The sequence below is a fragment of the Penicillium mononematosum genome (assembly GCF_028829835.1).
Source record: "Penicillium mononematosum strain IBT 11891 chromosome Unknown utg000001l:1.0-4488741.0:1.0-4491989.0, whole genome shotgun sequence".
NCBI lineage: Eukaryota > Fungi > Ascomycota > Eurotiomycetes > Eurotiales > Aspergillaceae > Penicillium > Penicillium mononematosum.
In genome coordinates this window covers 3,353,643-3,373,699 of record NW_026643271.1, presented here as the reverse complement: position 1 = coordinate 3,373,699, position 20,057 = coordinate 3,353,643, and the positions used below count along the sequence as shown (strand labels likewise).

At 49.6% G+C, this 20,057-nt stretch overlaps 10 protein-coding genes across 10 annotated transcripts; 5 read left to right on the top strand and 5 right to left on the bottom strand.

Moving 5' to 3' along the window:
• Positions 1-308: 308 nt before the first annotated feature.
• N7519_001274 (Major facilitator superfamily domain general substrate transporter) lies at positions 309-2,054 on the bottom strand (the record flags this gene model as incomplete). The annotated part of the gene is made up of 3 exons (XM_057288052.1): positions 309-542; positions 617-1,707; positions 1,763-2,054. The coding sequence occupies 3 exons, from the start codon at positions 2,052-2,054 to the stop codon at positions 309-311; spliced, it is 1,617 nt and encodes a 538-aa protein (XP_057154135.1).
• Positions 2,055-2,766: 712 nt separating this feature from the next.
• N7519_001273 (uncharacterized protein) lies at positions 2,767-4,908 on the top strand (the record flags this gene model as incomplete). Its single annotated transcript, XM_057288051.1, has 5 exons — positions 2,767-2,899; positions 2,953-3,194; positions 3,270-3,898; positions 3,962-4,310; positions 4,378-4,908. The coding sequence occupies 5 exons, from the start codon at positions 2,767-2,769 to the stop codon at positions 4,906-4,908; spliced, it is 1,884 nt and encodes a 627-aa protein (XP_057154134.1).
• Positions 4,909-5,217: 309 nt separating this feature from the next.
• On the bottom strand, positions 5,218-5,668 carry N7519_001272 (Dabb family protein; the record flags this gene model as incomplete). The annotated part of the gene is made up of 3 exons (XM_057288050.1): positions 5,218-5,311; positions 5,374-5,602; positions 5,650-5,668. 3 exons carry the CDS (start codon positions 5,666-5,668, stop codon positions 5,218-5,220), a joined length of 342 nt encoding a protein of 113 aa, XP_057154133.1.
• A 266-nt stretch (positions 5,669-5,934) lies between these two features.
• On the top strand, positions 5,935-8,196 carry N7519_001271 (Zn(II)2Cys6 transcription factor; the record flags this gene model as incomplete). The annotated part of the gene is made up of 3 exons (XM_057288049.1): positions 5,935-6,119; positions 6,197-7,187; positions 7,243-8,196. 3 exons carry the CDS (start codon positions 5,935-5,937, stop codon positions 8,194-8,196), a joined length of 2,130 nt encoding a protein of 709 aa, XP_057154132.1.
• A 140-nt stretch (positions 8,197-8,336) lies between these two features.
• N7519_001270 (SIMPL domain-containing protein) lies at positions 8,337-9,011 on the bottom strand (the record flags this gene model as incomplete). Its single annotated transcript, XM_057288048.1, has 1 exon — positions 8,337-9,011. The coding sequence occupies one exon, from the start codon at positions 9,009-9,011 to the stop codon at positions 8,337-8,339; it is 675 nt and encodes a 224-aa protein (XP_057154131.1).
• A 210-nt stretch (positions 9,012-9,221) lies between these two features.
• Positions 9,222-10,223, top strand: N7519_001269 (uncharacterized protein; the record flags this gene model as incomplete). The annotated part of the gene is made up of 1 exon (XM_057288047.1): positions 9,222-10,223. The coding sequence occupies one exon, from the start codon at positions 9,222-9,224 to the stop codon at positions 10,221-10,223; it is 1,002 nt and encodes a 333-aa protein (XP_057154130.1).
• Positions 10,224-10,565: 342 nt separating this feature from the next.
• Positions 10,566-11,627, top strand: N7519_001268 (uncharacterized protein; the record flags this gene model as incomplete). The annotated part of the gene is made up of 2 exons (XM_057288046.1): positions 10,566-11,213; positions 11,265-11,627. The coding sequence occupies 2 exons, from the start codon at positions 10,566-10,568 to the stop codon at positions 11,625-11,627; spliced, it is 1,011 nt and encodes a 336-aa protein (XP_057154129.1).
• Positions 11,628-11,779: 152 nt separating this feature from the next.
• Positions 11,780-13,571, bottom strand: N7519_001267 (fungal specific transcription factor domain-containing protein; the record flags this gene model as incomplete). The annotated part of the gene is made up of 2 exons (XM_057288045.1): positions 11,780-13,366; positions 13,524-13,571. 2 exons carry the CDS (start codon positions 13,569-13,571, stop codon positions 11,780-11,782), a joined length of 1,635 nt encoding a protein of 544 aa, XP_057154128.1.
• A 565-nt stretch (positions 13,572-14,136) lies between these two features.
• Positions 14,137-15,210, top strand: N7519_001266 (Ldh family oxidoreductase; the record flags this gene model as incomplete). The annotated part of the gene is made up of 1 exon (XM_057288044.1): positions 14,137-15,210. One exon carries the CDS (start codon positions 14,137-14,139, stop codon positions 15,208-15,210), a length of 1,074 nt encoding a protein of 357 aa, XP_057154127.1.
• Positions 15,211-16,042: 832 nt separating this feature from the next.
• Positions 16,043-19,420, bottom strand: N7519_001265 (putative serine/threonine protein kinase (Kin4); the record flags this gene model as incomplete). Its single annotated transcript, XM_057288043.1, has 3 exons — positions 16,043-17,962; positions 18,023-19,342; positions 19,400-19,420. The coding sequence occupies 3 exons, from the start codon at positions 19,418-19,420 to the stop codon at positions 16,043-16,045; spliced, it is 3,261 nt and encodes a 1,086-aa protein (XP_057154126.1).
• Positions 19,421-20,057: the final 637 nt, after the last annotated feature.

Genomic DNA, 20,057 nt, shown 5'->3' with positions numbered 1-20,057 from the left:
ACCCTGTCTCTCATTTTAGGGCCGTCTGGGGCCATTTACACCGTTTTCACCATTTACGGCCAAAATCTAACCGAGAACCGAATAAGGTTACTTAGATTAAAAACTACGCGTCGAGTCATCTACAATGCCGCTCTAGTTGAAATTCGATAAACTTCGTTCATCTTGGAACTTTGTCTGAAACTCACAAGACACTGAAAAAGAAAGAAAAAAAAACAGATTGTATATATTAAATATCCACGTAAACACGGAAGTTTTGCGTGTAATCTCAGGTACACCTGGGCACAGTAGAATACTCCACCTATTCCCAACTAGATAATACCAGCAGCCCGGAGAAGATCTTTCCGGTGTAACCAAATTCGGATCTCCTTGCCCTTGAGATAGAATGGGATACAGATCAAGTAGACCGCGACATTGATAGCCGCAACTGTCATGAAGACACTCAAAACACCACTGGAAGTGATAAAGTCGTTGATCACCCACGTCCAAATCCACGCGATGCAACTCTTTAAAGCAGCAATAGTGACCATGATCTCAACGGAAAGCTGAAACCCCAGAAAAGGAAACGATTAGCAGGTGTACAATAATTTGTCCCAACTAAAAGAGCCAGATTCCTTACCTCTTTGTGACAATCCAAGGCGTAGTTCATGCCAAGCGTGGTTCCCATTTGACTTCCTACCGACAGAATACCGGCCCCCACAACAGGCATTGCCCAGTGCATTTGGTGCTCATACGAAAGTCCAAACCAGAGTGCACCGAAGAATGTGAAAAATGCCGCCAATAGGCAGGTCGGTAGCCGCATCTCGGGCTCGCGAATACCGTTATTGCGCTTGGTGAAAAAGGTGGCAATCCAATCGCCTCCCGGACCGGAGAAATAGACACCGAAAATAGAGCCAACAAAGGGCGACAGGAAGAAGAGACCCTGGCCGTTGGAATTGAATCCGTAGGGAGGTGGTGCAAAGAGCTGTGCCACCGAGGCTCCAAGGATCACATTCCAGCTAAGAGCCATTCCATAAATACAGCACGACCAGAGGACGGTAGGATAGGCCACAAGCACGAATGGACGCAGGAAGACGTGGAGGAGATTCACATTCGGGTCTCCGCTGTCCCAGAACTTGAGTTCTTGCACAAAAGACTTTTTGGGAACTGCAATCGATTCCTGAACTAACACCTGGTCTTTATCCGCATTGACCGTGGTTGTCTGGAATGGATCTGGGCGGGGTCCGTCGAACTTGGTCTCTGGCATGAAGAAGAACATGGAGATCAAACTGGCACCAACAAACATGGTCACAATCCAGAATGCCCAGTCCATTCCAAGTGCCTGCACGATGAACCCAGAGAACATTGGGCCCAGCTCATTACCTCCCAGGACAGACAGTCCGTAGATGGCAATGAGCTCTCCGCGGTTATGCAGGAAGAACATATCAGTCACTGTGGACGGGACAATTGACTCGATGGGCGCCTGGAATGCGCCCAGGAAAGCACGCCCAACCAGGAAAACAGTATAGGTTTTGTTGGATGCAATGGCCAGCCAGATACAGGCGATGGCCATAAGCAAGTTCGAGAAGATGTAGACAGGACGGCGGCCATACTTGACGGCAAATGGCATCCAGACACAATTCCATACACCCTGGTTGATCAAACAAGCTCCGTTCGCATAGGTCAATTCCTGGAGGGTCTTGCCGAAGGTGGTGGACAGTTGCATCATACCTGTACTAATCAGCATGGCTCAATATAATCCATACTGCAGATGATGAATACATACCAGCTGCCATGATAGGACCTGTAATAGCGCCCATAAACGCAAACCAACAGCCGTTGAAGAAAGTCAAGCTTTTTTTCGTAGTAGACCAGCTCAAAGGGTCATTCGGATCGTTGATCGAAGGTTGCGGGACCAATAACATGCGGCCATCGCCTGTTTCACGATGCTTCAACTGGTGAAGCCGCTCAGAAATGCTTCCATTGTCGCTACCATCGAACAGTATTTCTGTTCCAGGTGCGGCATGGAACTGTTCTGCGACTTTCTTCTCGGACTCTTGTTGTGAGCTATCCGACATGTTGAAAATGCCCAAGAGGGTCCTCCGAAATATGAAGCAGAAAAATAAGGAGTGTCAAGAACAGGAAGGGGAAAAAAGAACGACTTTGAACACTGCGTTGCGTGGAACAAGGCGGAAATATCCTTTTAATACATGGGAGTATAGTACATAGTTAGTGGCCATTCCCTTTTAGTCTGAAACAAATATCGAGCATATAGTACTGGTAGTAATGTACTCCGTATTCCGAACACCATCCAAAAAAAAGACCTTGATAAATCCTTCGGGCCTCCCCTGTATTTTTCAGGGCCAATCATAAATCCAGGCTGACGACGAGCTATGCAGGGATATATGTGGCTGTCGTAATAACGGGCTCGGTACGTGGTGGAAAAACTAGTGAGCTCCTCTTCATCCCGCCTACTGTATTGTATATTTGATGTGGATTCTGTGTCGTTCAATCTACACCTATCAAGGTTTTTACCATAATCTTGCATCCACTCAGAAATAAAGGCCTAAGCATCTAGTCTCAACCCACTAGCAAATACATTTCGCTTCTTTGATTGGCGAGAATGAAACATTACACGTTCTGGCCGACTTCGGGACTCCCCTCCACTCAGCTCCTTCCACCATACATATCCCCAGCCTAAGTCGTGCATCTGGAAAGTGAAACCAGATCACCTTGTGCCCTTCGAGTTATTCTAGAAGAAATTAAGTCGAAACACATCCGGCAAAGGTAATGGCTCCGTCCCGAGATTTTGCTTCCCACCAGAGTGGTGGCTCTGGCACTTTACCAAGTACTGTGCCAGTGCTCATTGTGGGCGGAGGTCCGACTGGCCTATTGCAGGCACTCCTTCTATCTCGACTTGGAGGTATGGATATTGAATGAGTCGACACGAAAGACTTGTTGACACGGTTCATGTAGTTCAATCATTGATCATCGAGCGTTATCCCGAGCGCCTAGCTGCTCCAAAAGCCCACGCAATCAACCCCCGCTCTTTGGAAATCTTGCGTCAATTTAACCTAGGCGAGGAGCATGTTCGCCAGCTAGGCACTTCGCGAGATGATAGCTCCTCGGTCAATTTTCTCACCAATCTTTGCGGGGCCGCGATCGGCAGGCTTCCGTATGAGCGGATGGATCCTGCAGTGTTGGATGACACGCCAGAGGTACGTACCTGCTCTCTATAGTGAGAGAGCAGTGAGAGAGCAGTGAGAAAGGCACTAACCAATTGAAACGTATAGATGATCCATAATATACCCCAACCAGCCTTAGAGCAAGAATTGTCCAACTTGATTGCAAAGGATCCCAACATCACCTTAATCAAGGGATTCAGTATTCATGGTGTGGAGCAGGTAAGTACACAGGCCATTTTGGTTACTAACGAGGCAACGCGGTTGACTGGAAGCCAGACCGAAGATGAAGTCGTAGCGACTGTTGAGGAACGATCAACTGGAAAACTCCATCAAACAAAGTCCCGTCACCTCATAGCTTGTGACGGCCGTAGAAGCAAGGTCCGCGAACTGCTCGGTATTGAGTCTGAGAGCGAAGACTCAGACCAAACAATGATGACCATCCATTTCAATGCCAATCTGCGACCTGTCGTTGGTGACCGTGTCGGTATGCTGTACTGGATAATGGACCCTATAGCTGCGGGCTTTATCATCGGGTATGATCTCGACGGAATCCAAGTACATATCAGCCAGGTAGACGTTGAACAGCACCCGGTCGAGTCGTGGACAGAAGATATGTGCAGGGCCAAGATCCGCGGTGCTATCGGTAAAGATGATGTTCCGTTTGATATCCTGAGCTATCGCCCTTGGGTCTTCCGACGGCAAGTTGCTTTCACGTTCCAAGAGGGGAATATCTTCCTGTGAGTCTTTGGGGTTGAATATTGACCCTGTTGGTTCCTTGTTAATGTTTCGGTCTCTTTCAGTGCTGGAGATGCCGCTCACTCATTCCCCCCAACTGGTGGACTAGGCTTGAATTGTGGTCTTGCAGATGTTCATAACTTGGCTTATAAGATTGCCTTGGTTCACCGGGGAGTGGCTACACCATCTATACTTTCAACATACACAGCCGAACGACGTGGTGTTGCGGATTCCTATTCCAAGCAGAGTGTTAAGAACGGCAAGGAGATATTTGCGCTGTTGCAGAGTCTCAAGACCGCAGGTGTCGAAGATGTTGTACAAGCGCGAAAGAATATGATGGCAGCTTTGGCGGATCCGGCACAGCGCACACAGGTTGAGGCTGGTATTGAAGGACAAAGAGAACATTTCGATAATGTAAGCTACTTCATCTTGGTTGCCGCTTCCCATAAAAGACAGATCTCGCTCACACTGTTTCTCACAGCTGGAGCTTCATATTGGATATGTGTATGGAGCTACCAAGCCACCTGCTCATGCTTCCCATTATTCTCCGAAATTCGTGCCTGGGGCGCGCTTGCCTCATGCTTGGATCAGCTTCCCAGATCGGTTCTCCCCGGAGACAGAGGCAGCGAAACGTTCTTCGCTGCCTCACAAGCCAGTCGACGTGTCCTACATCAGGGAGCTTGACGCAGATCAGGTTCGGGCTTGTCAGTGGAGTACCCTGGATCTCTGTGGTCCTGGCTCTTGGACTTTGATTTTGGGGCAGGAGCAGGGAATTCCTCGCATTACACTTTTACAGAAGCACTGTAACATGATCGGTGTACGCCTTAATATCTGGCGCCTCGGAGTGGACTTTGAAATTGTCAGGCAAAGCTGGTTTGGTGATGAATTGGTCAATGGTGGAGGGGTTTTGATTCGCCCTGATCAGCACATCCTAGCAAGAGTCTCAGCAGAGACAAATGGAGGCGACTTGGTTGTGGTAGTGAACAAACATCTTGGGATTTCGAAGTGCTAGAGATTTAATCAAGGATCATCATATATATACATCCATTATTCATTGTGCCAAATATGTGTCCACGAGAACGCCAAGAATATCAAGGGTATCAACCCTTCGCCGAGCTAGAAGACAGCATGCTTGACTAGTATAGACAATAAACCCCGTTCAGTGAGATGTGACGATGTGACATGGCGCCTTCTACTCCAACCGCGTTGACTTGGACCTCCCTTTAAGACGCAACCCACTCCATGGAGACTCTTGCTTTTTCCCACATGGTACCTGATATTCCATGATTTCCCTTCTATAACAGATATACCGTTGGATATATCAAAACCCAAGCAGCGCCTCATCGACTTGATCGGTCTCAAAATCAAACCGAACTAGATCCTCCTTATAAGGAATAAAATATGTGCTTGTGACCCTAAATAACATCAGCCCCCATTATTCCCCAGGAGACTCGAGGTTTCAACGGATATCTTTCACCTTTCATGCTCACTGCTAGCTTGATACTCAGCCAATGCTGCTCGATCGTTGTGGTAGCTCACTAGAGCATATTGAAATCCTTGGCTCTTTTCGATTGGGGTTGTGATTGAGGGACCTCCAACAACAAGCCTCTGGCTTTTCACACAGGACAAGGACCTGAGTGTCTTAATTTGGGAAAGAAATTCCTGCTTCACTGCGTCTCCGACGTACGCACGGAATTTGAATAGAACTATTGACGTCAATTAAGTACTTGGTTGGTTTCGGGATGAACCATACCAATGTGAACGAGGACCATTCTGAAATGTATCAGTTTCAACAAGAATAAAATAATACGAGGGTTATAGACTGGCTAAAATCGGAATGTAGTTTGTCTTTTAAATGACGCGACGGATGTCATCCGTCCTTAGCGGAAGCTTCCCGCCTTTATCCGAACCTCGTCGACTCCAGTACTTTCCTCTTTGCAGAGACGTTTCATTCTGACAGGCACTGTTAATTCTAACTTCTCTTTTCTCATATTCATGAACCGACAAATTCAACATAAGGGACCCTGTCAGCTCTGTCATGGACTCTCCACGGCGGTCTCGGAACCGCGCCGCGTGTGTGAGATGTCAGCGCCGGAAAATCCGATGCCATATCTCGCGAGATCCGCGAGATCTCCGAGATGATGGAGATCTTCCCCGGTGCGCATCGTGCCGAAAGGCTAATGTTGCCTGCGTAAACGATGGAAAACAGGAGGTTAATCGCACGTAAGTATTATTACCTCCAAGTCACATGAATACTTCCTCCGCTTCTATCTATCCCCTTGATACTAACAGCTAATTAGGTACATTGCGAACCTACAAAAGCGAGTGCAGTGGCTAGAGTCATTGGTAAAGGAACAGAATCCAACGGTCCGGCTAGAGGATGGCCCGCAACTAGACCTATCAGATATCTCGCAACTCGAACCAACGGAGGGAAGCACTCAACCTGAGTCTACCATTCCACACAGCGCCCGCATACGCCGGTCAACAACACCTCACCATGAACAACCCGGGCCAGCAGATCCGCAACCATCTCGAGCACATTCAAGACCGGCCCACGAAATTGGGCTTGTCTCTCTTTCCTCGGGAGAGCCGAGGTACATCGGTCCCTCAAGTGGATATTTCCTAGCAAACCTCATATTTTCGAGTACTGGCCGACGACCGGGGCCATCAGGGAATCATGGAAACGCAAATAAGCCAATGTCGCTTTCATCTGAATTTTTCAATAGCCCAGCACCACTCCCAAGTCGCAAAGAAGACGCGGAGGAGCTTACTTCAAAATACTTTGCTTCGGTACATCTCATGTACCCGTTTCTACACCAACCGACCCACATGACAAGGCTCCGGAGAATGTATAGCAATGAAGTCACCCCCAGCCCAGCGGATGCCTTTCACGTCTACTTGGTCCTCGCAGTAGTGGCCTCGGATCTCTCTAGGCGATTTAGAATACCTCTTCCAGCCGAGGGGTATTACACAGCAGCTACCCAGTATTTCGAGCGTGCATGTGCTGATGGCTCTTTGGAAGGACTGCAAAGTCTGCTCTTGCTGATGGTATACGGACTTCATAACCCCTCATGCGACATCAACGTCTGGAGCCTGAATTACCAATGCTTGGGCTCCCTGATTGACCTGGGCCTTCAGCGTGATGTTCGTGCATCATCGACATTCTCAATATCATTCTTGGAGCAGGAAATGCGAACTCGCATCTTCTGGGTTGTATACAGCTTTGATCGTACATTGGGGACTATGATGGGTCGTCCGATCGGTGTGAGAGATGAAGCGTGCGAGCTTCGGGTATGTGATTCGATACTTTTCTTCCTAGACAGATCTTAGCTAACAGTACTTTCAGCTCCCTTCAGATGTCTCTGATAGTGGTCTCTCCGAGTCAACTTCCAATGAAATATCACCAAATCCCACGACTTCTCACATGACATTCTCTATCCACCTGTTCAAACTTGCCCGCATCAACTCTGAGATTAAATATGTCATGCATAGCATCTGCAGAGATCCTCCCCGATACGCGTACCCCCCAGTGCCCGACATCCATCTGTGGCAGAAAGAGATGGTCGAACGCCTTCAGGCCTGGCTTGCAGACATCCCACGTGGAGCTGGAGACGATGCTATCACGAAAATATGCGAAACCAAGTATCACGAAATGATAATACTGGTGCTAAGACCTAGCCCCGGGATTCCCGAACCATCGGAAGAAGTGCTCGCACGATGTTTCCAGCATGCTGTAGATCTTCTCCGCGGGTTTGGGGAGCTTTACCGACAGGAAGCTCTCTTATATAGCCGACTCATTGTTCACTCCGTCTTCTTGGGTACGCTGATAATGCTACACTGCTTATGGAGACTGCCCCATGTTGCATCCGAGGTGCAGATTGATGAGGTGGTCGCTGACACGAGCATAAGTCTAAATATCCTAAGCAGCATTGGGGAATACTGGGCCGAGGCTAAGCGCGCAAGGGATTGCATCCATGAGTTATCTGGTGCGACTGTTCAGAGACTTATCCGGATGCGAAGTTTGGAAGCCCCTTCAAGCTCGACCAGAGGCAAGAACCAATCGACTTCCGGCACAGGAAGAGCACAGAGAATTCAGACTTCCAATGCGGGAATGGAGCTGCCTTCTACACTTCGTGCTGACTCGGGTATCGAAAGCCTCCCGCTGAACTCCTTCATGGATGATTACGACCACGCTGATTCTATGAATTGGCTGCATGATTCCATGCCCGGGGGCTTTATGGACTTCAGCGGGGCTCCGGACTTCGACACTCTCATGTGGGAGGTCTTTAATGCTAATTGAGGAGAATAGAAGATTTGGATATAATGATCCGGATATATCACGTATTCAAGAGACCTTGATAAAGCAATGTAGCTCAGTGTCACTGATGTCCGTGGGTCATCGGCTAGGCTGAAAACAAATCGAGTTGAACACCTCACATCTCATGCAGCCTGAAAAGTAACATTGACCTGACTTTCGACGTCGATATCCTGAGGCGTGAGGTCTAGCGGCGCAGGGTCCTCCCCAGGGTGACCACCAAAACTAGGAGCCATCATCAAGTCTCTATGAGTAGCCCTGTAGGGGCTCATTCCATGGTCGGTAATTTCCACGACCGAGACTTGGCGTCCAAGCACTTCCGAATAGTCATCGGCTTGTTGAATAGCATCGCGCAATGCCAATTTGCGCGCATTGGAAGCCAGTTGTCTGCCAGTTTCGTCGGTGAGACTCCAATCCAGGCCGTCGATCTCCACCTTGGGATAGACTAGCAATTCTTCGATCGCCTGGTTCAACTTCGTGAAGTCGCGGAAGACGGCTTTGAAGGATATACTCGCATGGTGCAGATTTTGCACGGGCTGGTCGTGTTTATCTGTTGACCTTGTCCAGGTTTTGATACTGGTGGATGAGAATTTTGTCAGAGGGCCCTCGGGATGATCGTCGGACCAGGAGTGAAAGGTTGATTTGAACCAGCTTTGTAGGCTGGTCGATAATGATGCCACTAGGGAGGCGACTTGATCTTGGAGGGGGCCATTTCCCTTTACTGAGAATCTGATGGTGCCACGTTCTGGGGCGTGGGCGACGGATGATTTGCCCGTGACTATGATTGTTAGAGGAGCCATGATGGTTTGTGAAGACTTTGGGAATATTTTGCAGCTAGCACGCTGTTTATAAGAAAACCCTATCAGCTCTGAAGGCAGCAATCTCGGAGTCAGTGATCATCACGTTGCCCGCCCAACGCCAAGCCCCAGTGGGGTGGGGCTGTTGATTCCTCTCGTCTTGTCATTTTCATCTTTCAGTGATATTTCGACATATAATCTCCTAGATTACCGATGTCCCAATTACCATTCAGCAAAGATGCATTCATCGACAGCTTGCTGGATCCCGCTCGTCTTCTCCCAGCCTCTGCTCGAACGGATCATAAACTCGTGAGCCCCACGGAAGAGATCCAACGATTCTTGAAGAAGGACCTGCTGGTCAATAAACTGAATAAAATCGACCAATATCTATGGCTGGCTGGCCAACCAATACCGCCCAAGCCTCTAAATTACCAGATTGCAACCTCGCGGGAAATTGCCGTGGACGAGAGAATTGACATGCATATGGTCTGGGAGCACTCTCGGCGTATCCATCTGAAGCCACTACCACGTTATCTTCTCGATTCTCAGTTTTGGGAGTCGCATCTTGTGTGTAAGGGACCTTGTTGTGCTTCACCAGGCGAACCGGTTTGTCAAGAACAGACGTGTTCGCGAGAGCTATACAAATGCGCGCTTGGATTCTTATCTTCTTATATGGCCCTTGTACAATTCGAAAGTGATTTCTTCATTGCACAAAACTACCATCTATTGCCGAATACTATCACCTGGGAAATGTGGCTCAAGCTGAACCAGCAGTTGTTGAAGAACGATGTGACCAGCCCCGGGAATATCAACTCACGGTATTTGTTTGGAGAGCTGAGACTGTCGCGACTCAACCAAATCTACGCAATCCGCCATGCTAGCGTCTTGAGCGGCTATCAGTTCACCTACCAGACGTACGGTGAGCTGTTTTACGACTATTTGACTCCGCTGACTGCGGCGACTATCTACGTTGCCTTAGTATTGACGGCGATGCAGGTTGGACTGGCTACCGATCGTTTAGGCTTCAATTCACCATTCCAGGACGCTTCCTATGGATTTACAGTCTTTGCAATCCTTGGGCCTCTGATCGGGGTTCTGTTGGTCGGGATTATTGGGGGCTTGGCCTTTGTCAATAATCTGATAGTGTCGTGGAACTTTCAGCGGCAGCAATTTGCCCGGTATGAACTGTTGGGAATGCGAAATACACTACCTTGACCGAGTACACAGCCGGAACACTCATACACAGCGAGATCAACGCTTTAGAACCTGTGGGGCTTCAAATCAATATTCCTCAAGAATTGTTCGACAAATTCAGTTTTTACAATGTTGCGATAGTCCAGGCACCACTCTTTTCTTTATGATTCTTCCCGAATCCCTTTTTTTCTCTTTCGGGGCGTAGCCTTGAGACTTGATGAAGGGGATCGATTGCCGTACAGTTAGCCGTACAGTTAGCCGAATGTTCGGCAATATTCATGATTGGTTGATTTGCCGCATTACCGCATTATTATGCTCTTCTCTGCTCTCTCAACCATTTCCTCTTGTACGAATTCCGCAAATATGGCGAGCACAGTGATTATCACCGGTGCAACCGGCTCGCTTGCACTTGAAGCGGTGCAACAACTTCTGTCATCGCGTCCCTCCGTGACCATCGTTGGCACTGTGCGAAATGCATCAAAATCCCCCAAAGGCCCCCATTTGCTTCGACTGGAAGAGATGGCGCATCAGTATCCTTCTAGCAAGCTCCTGATCAAAAGCGTGGATCTGAACTCTATTTCGGAAGTACGAGCATTCTCGAACGAGATTGCTGGCCTGGTGGAATCTAGCGAGCTTCCACGCATCTCGGCCATCATTTGCAATGCATTTACATGGTCTCTAGAAGGCCAGCAATTTTCGAAAGATTCAATGGAATCAACATTCCAAGTCAATCATCTTTCGCATTTTTTGCTGGTTCTAAAACTTCTGCGGAGCATGGATCCCGAGACTGGTCGAGTGGTCATGCTTAGCTCTGAAGTTCACGATCCTGAACACCCCAACGCTTTTTCCAAACTGGGCGCAGAACTTCCCTCCGATGAGAATCTTGATTCATTGATCAAACCCGGTGCAGACGAGGCTGGAACAGAACATGACATGGGCTGGCGACGGTACGCAAACAGCAAGCTGGCCAATGTCATGTTTATGCGGAGTTTAAACCGTCGGCTTCAACAGGTATGGGGAACTTTCTCAGAATTCGAGAGGATCCACTAATTCCGTTTCTAGAACCCACAATTCAGCAAGATCACCGTGACTGCTATGGACCCGGGTGGCCTTGTGGCCTCCCGGGCCCATGCTGCCCAGCGCTCGTTGACTCGTGTCTTGTTTAAGCTGCTCGCGTTTTCGCTACCAGTGACCAGGCTTTTTACTTACAGGCTTCGGTCAAATTCCGACTCAGCCCGAGACGTCCTAGCGTTGGCTTTGGCCCCTGAGTATGCATCTGTCAGGGGCCATTTTAATGGAACGAAGCCTCAGCTCCCTGCGCGTGTAAGCGAAGACGCGGCAAAATGTGAAGCTATGTGGGAGGCTTGTTGGAAGTGGGTTGATATGAAAGAAGACGAGACCTGTATTTCCAAGAGTTACCCCTGACAGAGTCGATATAATGAGTGCAGCATATTGTGATGATCCATACAGATAGAGCACTATGTAGTCGGTTATTATTAAGGCCACCTGAAGTTCCAAGGTTACGGAGAACCCGTAGCGAAAATATCCCTTGCTACTAGTATATTTTTCTCCGTATCTCAGACGCTCATAGGACCGTCAAATAAGAAAGAAGACCAATCTATCGGCCAATCATTGCTATCCATAGGCAAAGTGAGAAGCGTATCCGGCGTTTCGTTTTCACTAGTTTCTGCAGACCTTAGCAGCCCAAGCATAGGGCAAAAGCTCGAGGGGAAAGGGAAGAGCTGAGCCAGTTGCATTTGCCCAGGCACCGGAAGAGCATCCCAAGTACTTTCGGTTTGAGCGGGAAACGCATCTGCGCGCATGTTGTTGAATCCGCCGATCTTGCTGAGTGCCAAACGAGCGGAGGTATGTTTTTCACTCATGATTACCAGCACTTGTTTGCTGATTCTGAGCTCCTCCTCCCGGTCTGGGTTCAATGCATCATTATCGGTGAAGGCCCGTGGGATTCCGGCAACAAGGTTAGCCCAAGAATGGATTGGCAATAGGTATTGGACGTCCTCGTGATACAGGATCTCTTCATAGAGGCGAGAAATGCAGGACGAGGCGACCATTGAAGCGTATTTGAACAATGAGGGGTTGTGCCGGCGGCCGAGAAAGCACGTCAAAATAACAGTCACCAGGTAGAATATATGGAGCTCAATAACAGGGCGGCTGTATGGTTGTCTAGTTTCGATGTGGAACAATTGCATTTCGACAGGCAACTGTTCTCTCAACAGTCTGAGTCCGTCCAGGCTCAGATACACCTGCTCTGGTGAGGCGTTATCAAGTCTGGCCAAGTCCTGAACCTTTTTAATTTTTGTGCAGAGATTTGTCAACTGGCAGAAAACGTGTGATCCGAGATCGGGATCTTTGAAGTCACTCGGAGCAGGCAGTGGCACAGAGGTTTCCAAGGGAAAGAATGCAGGACGACCACAGCAAGCCGTCTGCATAGTATCGTTGATAAAGAGATACCACCACATTCTGCGCGCTCTTCCAGGATGCTCCAATTTGTTGTATGTCTCGTTCTCGTGCAAATGCAACTGAATCGCGAGTCGGATTGCCATGCCAGCCCATTGCCACGGGTTATCCAGTACTATCGCGTCAGGGGAATATGGAAGCCAGGTGCTGAGGATGCAAAGCGTGCTGAGCATATTCAATGGAGCAGGGTCATGGTGCAGAAAGAGCAATGTTTTGATCCTCCCGTAAATGGCAAATGTGGTCCATTCGGCTGGTCCTGCTGTCTGACGCATGGTACTTCCCGCGAAATACAGGCATTGCTGTAGCAAAGTAGAGGTTTCTATCTCAGATTGTCCACGATCTAAAACCGGGACGAGGTAGAACAGCTCTCGGAAATAGAAATCGGTAAGTGCTTGGGCGATGACAAGAGGTGGAAGGCGACAAGATTGGCTTATGTCTAGAATGGGCTGGCTTCCATCAATGGAACTTGGCTGTTGAGGGCCACTGACATTTCCAGGTCCCAAAAAGTTTAGATCCCGGGGGCCCAGAGGACGAAAAGGTGATGGTGTAGCTTCTGCTGTGGTTTCCTTTGTCACAGATGGGACCACTCGACTTGGCGACAGGAGACTTGTATCTGACGAATAAAGTGAAGGACGGAGGGCTTTCCCTTTGCTGTCGAGGCCCAATGTGAGGTCTGCCATGTCAGTCTATAGGATGGAAGGCATTTATAGCATTAAGTAGCCTTACTGACATGTATGGCCTGCATGCTCGCAACGGCTGCAGCTGCCACTTGGCCGACCTTCCAAGTCGCAACGGATCTTCATTATTAGTCTTGATAATATATATTCATGAGTAGCAACGTACCTTACGACTGTGGCATCGGGTGCACACAGCACGCGCCCTACGTTGCATTTTCAACGATTTGGAGATTCTCTCGGCAAACGGCAAAAGGGGGAAGGAGCGATGTTTTGCCGAACGGCAATTGCCGCCCACAGCCGAAAATGATGTCATAGGTCAACACTGAATACCTACCTAGGTAGGTCACATATATGTGATAGAGAGCTATCTTTAATCGAAGAAACCAAATAATATTTCAGACGGGCTCTTTCCTGGACAAGAACCTGAGCAACATATCTTTTTGGTCGTCATGGAACCTGTCCGAATGAACCCTCCAGCATCTAGTTTCCCTTGACAGCCATTGAATGTAAATATCATGAATCTCAAGCCATTATTAATTCCACAGTATATATTCATTACAGAACAAAGCTTGCCCTCGCGAATAGCTAACGGAATGCTCCGAAATGGGACTATACTCCCATACCCATGTGCGGCCCCACCCCGTCCTTCGCAACGAATCCGTCCCGCGTCTATAAGAGAACCTCAACAGAACTCGGGGTCGTCAAAACGACAAACTACGACACCAAATCTACTTGTAAAACAATCAAAAAGCCAAAGCAAAACCACACCCAACTCCAAAATGCCAAACCAACCCAACCAACCCCAACAAATGCACAACATCAACCCCACAGACCTCCAAAACTTCGTCAAGCAAATCCTCATCGCAAACAAAACATCACCAGAACACGCGGAGATAGTCTCCAAATGCCTCGTATCAGCTGATCTCCGCGGCGTAGACACACACGGCAGCAACCGCATCCCCTCCTACATGGAACGGATCCGACAAAACGCACTTGACCCAAGCGCTGTCCCAACAATCCGGCAAGTGACGCCCGCCGTCGCACAAGTCGACGCGCACAACGGGTTCGGCTTCGTAGCCGCACACGAGGGAATGAAGCTCGCCATCTCAATGGCCCAGATTTTCGGTATCGGAATGGTCTCCGTCAAGCACTCGAATCACTTCGGCATGTCCGCATGGTTGGTGCAGCAGGCGCTAGAGGCTGATATGATGTCGCTTGTATTTACGAATAGCTCGCCCGCGCTGCCCGTCTGGGGCGGGAAGGAGAAGCTAATGGGTGTGTCGCCGATTGCGTGTGGGGCACCGGCTGGAGAAGGCAGGCCGTTTATCTTGGATATGGCACCTTCCATTGCCGCTCGCGGGAAGATTTATAAGGCGCTTCGGCGTGGGGAGAAGATTCCTACGGATTGGGCGCTTGATAAGGATGGGGCAAGGACGGATGATCCTGCTGAGGCTTTGCAGGGTGTTATGCTGCCTATGGGTGGGCCGAAGGGGTCTGCGCTATCTGTTATGATGGATGTTTTCTCCGGTGTGCTTTCTGGGTCTGCTTTTGCTGGCCACGTTACCAACCCATATGATCCGTCGAAGCCAGCTGACGTGGGACATTTTTTGGTGGCTATTAAGCCGGATTTGTTTATGACTATCGAGGAGTTCAAAGCGAGGATGGATTACCTTTATCAGCGGGTTGTTGATTCGGAGAAGATGGCTGGTGTGGATCGGATTTATTTCCCTGGGGAGATCGAGATAATTACCGAGGAGAAACGGTTGGCAGAGGGTATCCCTTTTGCCACTGCTGAGATTGAGAGCTTGAATAAGGAAGCTGACCTGGTAAAGGTTGAGCGTTTGAAAGCATAGACTATTCTGCAGTGAGAGCAAAGCTAATATCAATCTCGTTATGCTACATCTACATCCTAACTAAGCAGCTTCAAGGTAGATATACAGTCATTCGCCTAGTAAGATATTGATCAAGTCAAGTAGAATCAATGTACTGACCACACTGCTGGTCCTAGAAATAGAATACCGAAAACTGGCAACAGAACTGGATAGAGGCCTGCACAACTAGCCGCCAGAAACATCCCACCTTAAAGGAAAAAGCCACACATTAAGGTACACGCACATAAATGAAGAACGGGAAAACGATCCACAGAAGAATGTAAATAATGTCACAATTGCATTATCGTTGACAGCGCCTCCCATAGAGGAACAAATAAAAGCTAAGAGGGAACAATGAGAAGGGAAAAAATAAAAGTTCACAAGGATAATAAAATGCTCTGAACAAGAACATGAGGTCTCACTTTACAGCCAGAGATAATAGTAACAGTAGAAGGGAATGCAAAATCACATATGGGGGTAAAACGGGGAGAACAACAACAGCAAAACATTAGGAAAAGGGAAAGGTAGCTAGACAAAGGAAATAAAAAAAAAAATGCTAGATAATTAATCAAACACCCGACGGATGAAGAGGAATCGCTCCATGCATAAGAAGGGGACAAAAGCAGGGTATCACGGGGTATCCAAACAACCTCGCTGCTCTTTCAAGCAACTCAAAAGAAGCATCAGAATGATAGGGTTTGAATCTGCTTCCAAGATCAAAGCTCAAACCGCAGGGGTGCTTGATCGATGCAATCTCAGCGGTCAGTCCGTTTGAGATGGAAAATTGCTTTTTATCTATTGGTTAAACCGCATATCAACGGTCATCACCGGCGCGAGACTTAGCACGTCTCCGGAAGAAGTCCATGACCTTGCGTGCTGCCCCAGAGCTGCCGGAATTATGAGACCCATCACGCTCATATTCATAGGCGTCAGCGAATTTGCGGTGGTTTTTCTGCAGAACACCCGGTCCACGTCCTAATCGTCCAACCTGCATCGACTGCCTAGGGGCGCTGTCATACGGGCCATTGTAATCATCGTAGTAGCTTGGCTTAGACGAGTGGTTTTGGTGACCAGGGCGGTCTGCGGAGTTCTGGTAGACTTGCTCAGCCGAGGGAATCCCAAAGGAACCACTCTGGCGATCAAATTGAGATCCCAGATCTGCAAACTGTCGATCGATCTGAGCCTCGTAGCTAAGCGGCTCAGGTTCGGTATGGACATCCTCGCCGGGTCCCTCGTCAACTATCCCCATGGCATCTTGCGTGCCATAGCTTGTCGCTCGAGAACGACCCTGTGCCTGACCTGCAGGGCCTGTGGCGGGGCGTTGCGGGGAACGGGGGTCGACTGGACGAGGAATCTGCGAGGTTTCTTCGGGGGTCTGAGCCCGGGTATTAGAGAAACCTCGGAAAGAAAAGGATTGCGGGAGTAGTGAGAATCGACGAGGACGGTTTTCCGCACCAGACTCGCTTGTCTTGCGGTTATGGGGATACTGCATCGAGCGGCGGGAGTCGATAGACATCCTGGAGTTATCTCTCGGTAGAGGCTCCTTCATGCTGACAGGGGGGTAACGCTTGTCCTGCTTTGTACGAGTGGCATTAGACTGCGTACGGCCACCCAATATTGAACCTGAACGGCCGAAAAGCTTCTCGCTTAGGCTAGAAACAGTATTGGATCTCTTGTGGCCCTTTGGCGGCTCTTGACGAGGAGTAGTGTTGAACATTGCAGGCAATTGCTGGTTCTGGGTGCTTGGACGACCGATGGATGTGGTCGATGCCTGCGCAGGATCCTGTGCAAGAGAAAATTGCCTGCTCTTGGGCTGTGCTAGGCGGCCTTCTGTGTTGGTTGCGGTAACAGTAGGGGCCACTGGCTGTCCATAGGAACCGCGGGAAGGCAAACGACCAGTGTTCCCAAAGGAGTTTATAGAAGCACCGGTGGCTGGCCGAGGCCCTTGCGGCATCGCAGTCGTCTGCGGCCCAGCAAGTGCTACGTTGTCCGAGGTCGAGCGTGGGAAGTGTCCTGGAAGCGGCTTGTTGAGGTTCGGTGCCGGTGCGTCTGAAGGCTGGTGCGTAGGCTCTGTCGGCTGCTGTGCTGAAGCCGCAATTTGGGCCTCGGATGGAGCCGGGACTCGGCTGCGTGATGCAGACTGTTCCACCGGGGGTTCTCCTCGGGTCGTTTGTGATTGAGGAGCAACATATTCGACTTGTACCGTCCTCCGCTTGGCATCGCGCGGGGTCCTGGACTTTTCGGACGGCGGGTCTTGAGAAACATCTCCAGCATGATGGCTCAAACCACCAACAGCAGGAGCGGTGTTCTGGTGTGTCTTCGGTGGTTCGCGTACCGAGGCACTGCGGACGAGAGGCGGTGCTTCTTTTTGGCTTTCTGGAAATTTTTGTAAGTGACCCGAAGCCTGACCACTAGCAGGAGCAGAAAGCAAGTCCTTACCAGACGGGATAGTTGTGTTCGCAATGTCTACAACGTTTGTCGTGCTGCTTGTGATATGAGAGACAATGTTCGAGAACTCGCTGAGCCAGCTGTGGCGGGCAACCTCGAAAAGGTCTGCACGTTTCCGAGGATCGGGGACCAGTATCCGTCTTAATAGGTCGCGCGCATGTGGTGTGACATATTCTGGGAATGTGAGAGGAGTAGTGACAATATACTTGTAAAGAAGATTGATATTGTCGCCATCTGGGTTCGCTGGGTCGTCATCGAAGGGTAGGTATCCCGCCAGCATGGCATACTAAATTTCACAAGCAGGTTAGTTGAGTCAGATCCTGACGGCTGTAGGGTGTAAACATACCAAAATAACACCACAGCTCCATACATCCACCTTTCGGCCTGTGTATAAGGAATCGCTCACGACAAGCTCCGGGGCTGCATAGCAGGGACTTCCACAGCTGGTCTGCATAAGATCACCTCGCCTTAGCCCATTTCCACCGACCTTGTCTAACCGCTTCCGTTTCACATATTCTTTGTTGGTCAAGTTGTACTCGATTTCCTCGTCTAGAGGATCCAGCGGGTCGAAGGTGTTGGCGAATCCGAAGTCGGTAATGATGATGTTGCGATTTCGATCGAGTAGCAAGTTCTCCAGCTTGAGATCGCGGTGCACAATACCCTTCTTGTGTAGATAACCAACTCCGGAAACCAGCTGAGCAAACAGCCGTCGTGCAGAATTATCCTTGAGATATCGATTATTTAAGATGTAATCAAATAGTTCACCCCCTGACGCATATTCCATGATGATACCAATGTGACGGTCGGTTTCCACCATTTCGTGGAGACGCACAATGTTGGGGTGCGCCAACTCACGTAGAATAGAGATTTCGCGGTAGATTTTCGGTAGTCGGCTGGGGTTGGTCCCCAGTGTGTCTCTCCGGATGAGTTTGATTGCCACCTGAATGCTGCCATCGCGCTTCCATCCCAGCTTGACCTTTCCGAACTCGCCCTCGCCGAGGGTTTGTCCGAGAATGTACGAGCCAAAGGTGGTTTCCTTGCGCTTGATAACGTTTCCGTTATTGTAATCGTGGCGACTTCGAGGCCCACGAGCCTCCTCCGCACCATCGGTGCTAGCCGCACCGTACCCAGATGCAGGAGCATTTTCTGTGCCAGCTGGTCGCACCTGTTCTCTTTCCTGGTCCACAGCATGGTCGCTGGGCAGCAAAGAATCGAACTCTGCGCTTGGTTCCTTTACAAAGTTCCTCTGACCAGATATACTGTCCATTTCTGACTCGGCGGGGTTTGTGACTGGTGGATCCTTCCTTGATTGTTGTACTTCGCGAGAAGTCTCCTCGGGCTGGTGCCTCCGTGGTCTGCCATTTCTGTCGTCACGCGTGCGATCACGGTTTTCTTTTCGATCAGACCTGCTCTTCCCTTGCCGAGAGCTACTCGTTTTCTCTGTAGAGGTTCCGTTTGGACTCCGGCGGCTGTGGTGTGTGGAAGAGGTCCTCGGGGAGGAACGGGCGGTGTACCTAACATGTCGGGATAGGGTGCGCGCACATTCTTTTGGGCGGGAGATGATGTGCTGGTCGATATTGCTGAGGCATGAGCGGGGAGTGGCACGGCCTGCTGATGAGAAGTGCTCATAGCCGAAAAAGCTGTTCGGGACCGGCCTCAGAAACGGCTAGTGGAAATTAGCAAACTATTTAGCAAATGGAATGGTTTGGCGAAGGACGGATACGCGCTGTGAGGCAATTTGCATCGTGGCCGATAGCATACCTTTGTGCTAGTAGATGCGCAAAGCCTTAAAGAGACTTGCTGTGTGACGGTCCGAGGCAGCTTCTGTGGGCACTCGTTGACAAGATCCTGGTATCAATTGCGATTGGTACAATTGGCGCGAGGGAGCACAATGTCCTCCCGGCGGTGTTTGGCAAAAGTCGGGGGGTTGGGGCGACCGGTCGCACTCGCCAAACGACTATTCAAAGCCCAATCTGTAGACATTGGGATATCTGTCAGCTTGGAATTTTCCCCAGATTCTTATCGATAATCGCCAAAAATGTGCCTTTTGCCCAGGAATGGGGGGGGTGGGCAACTGACAGCAGGAGATCGATCGGAGGAATGGGGGAACTAGCTTACGACCAATCGCGCAAAAAACCGTTGGATGAGGGTTGAATATCACCAAAGACACCAGGTCGCGACCTTCTCCAGGTGTAAAGACGCGTCGAAAAACAGCAAGTTTCTCGAAAAACGAAAGGAAAGCTAAAGATACCTGCGCTGCAGTACTCCAGAGTCCCCCTCTGTCCAGACCCACGACCTGAGGTTTGGCGTTGCACGTTGTCCGAGAAATCGAGCAAACGCGGTAACAAATGTCTCAGACGCGATTGCGGACCTGATCAACA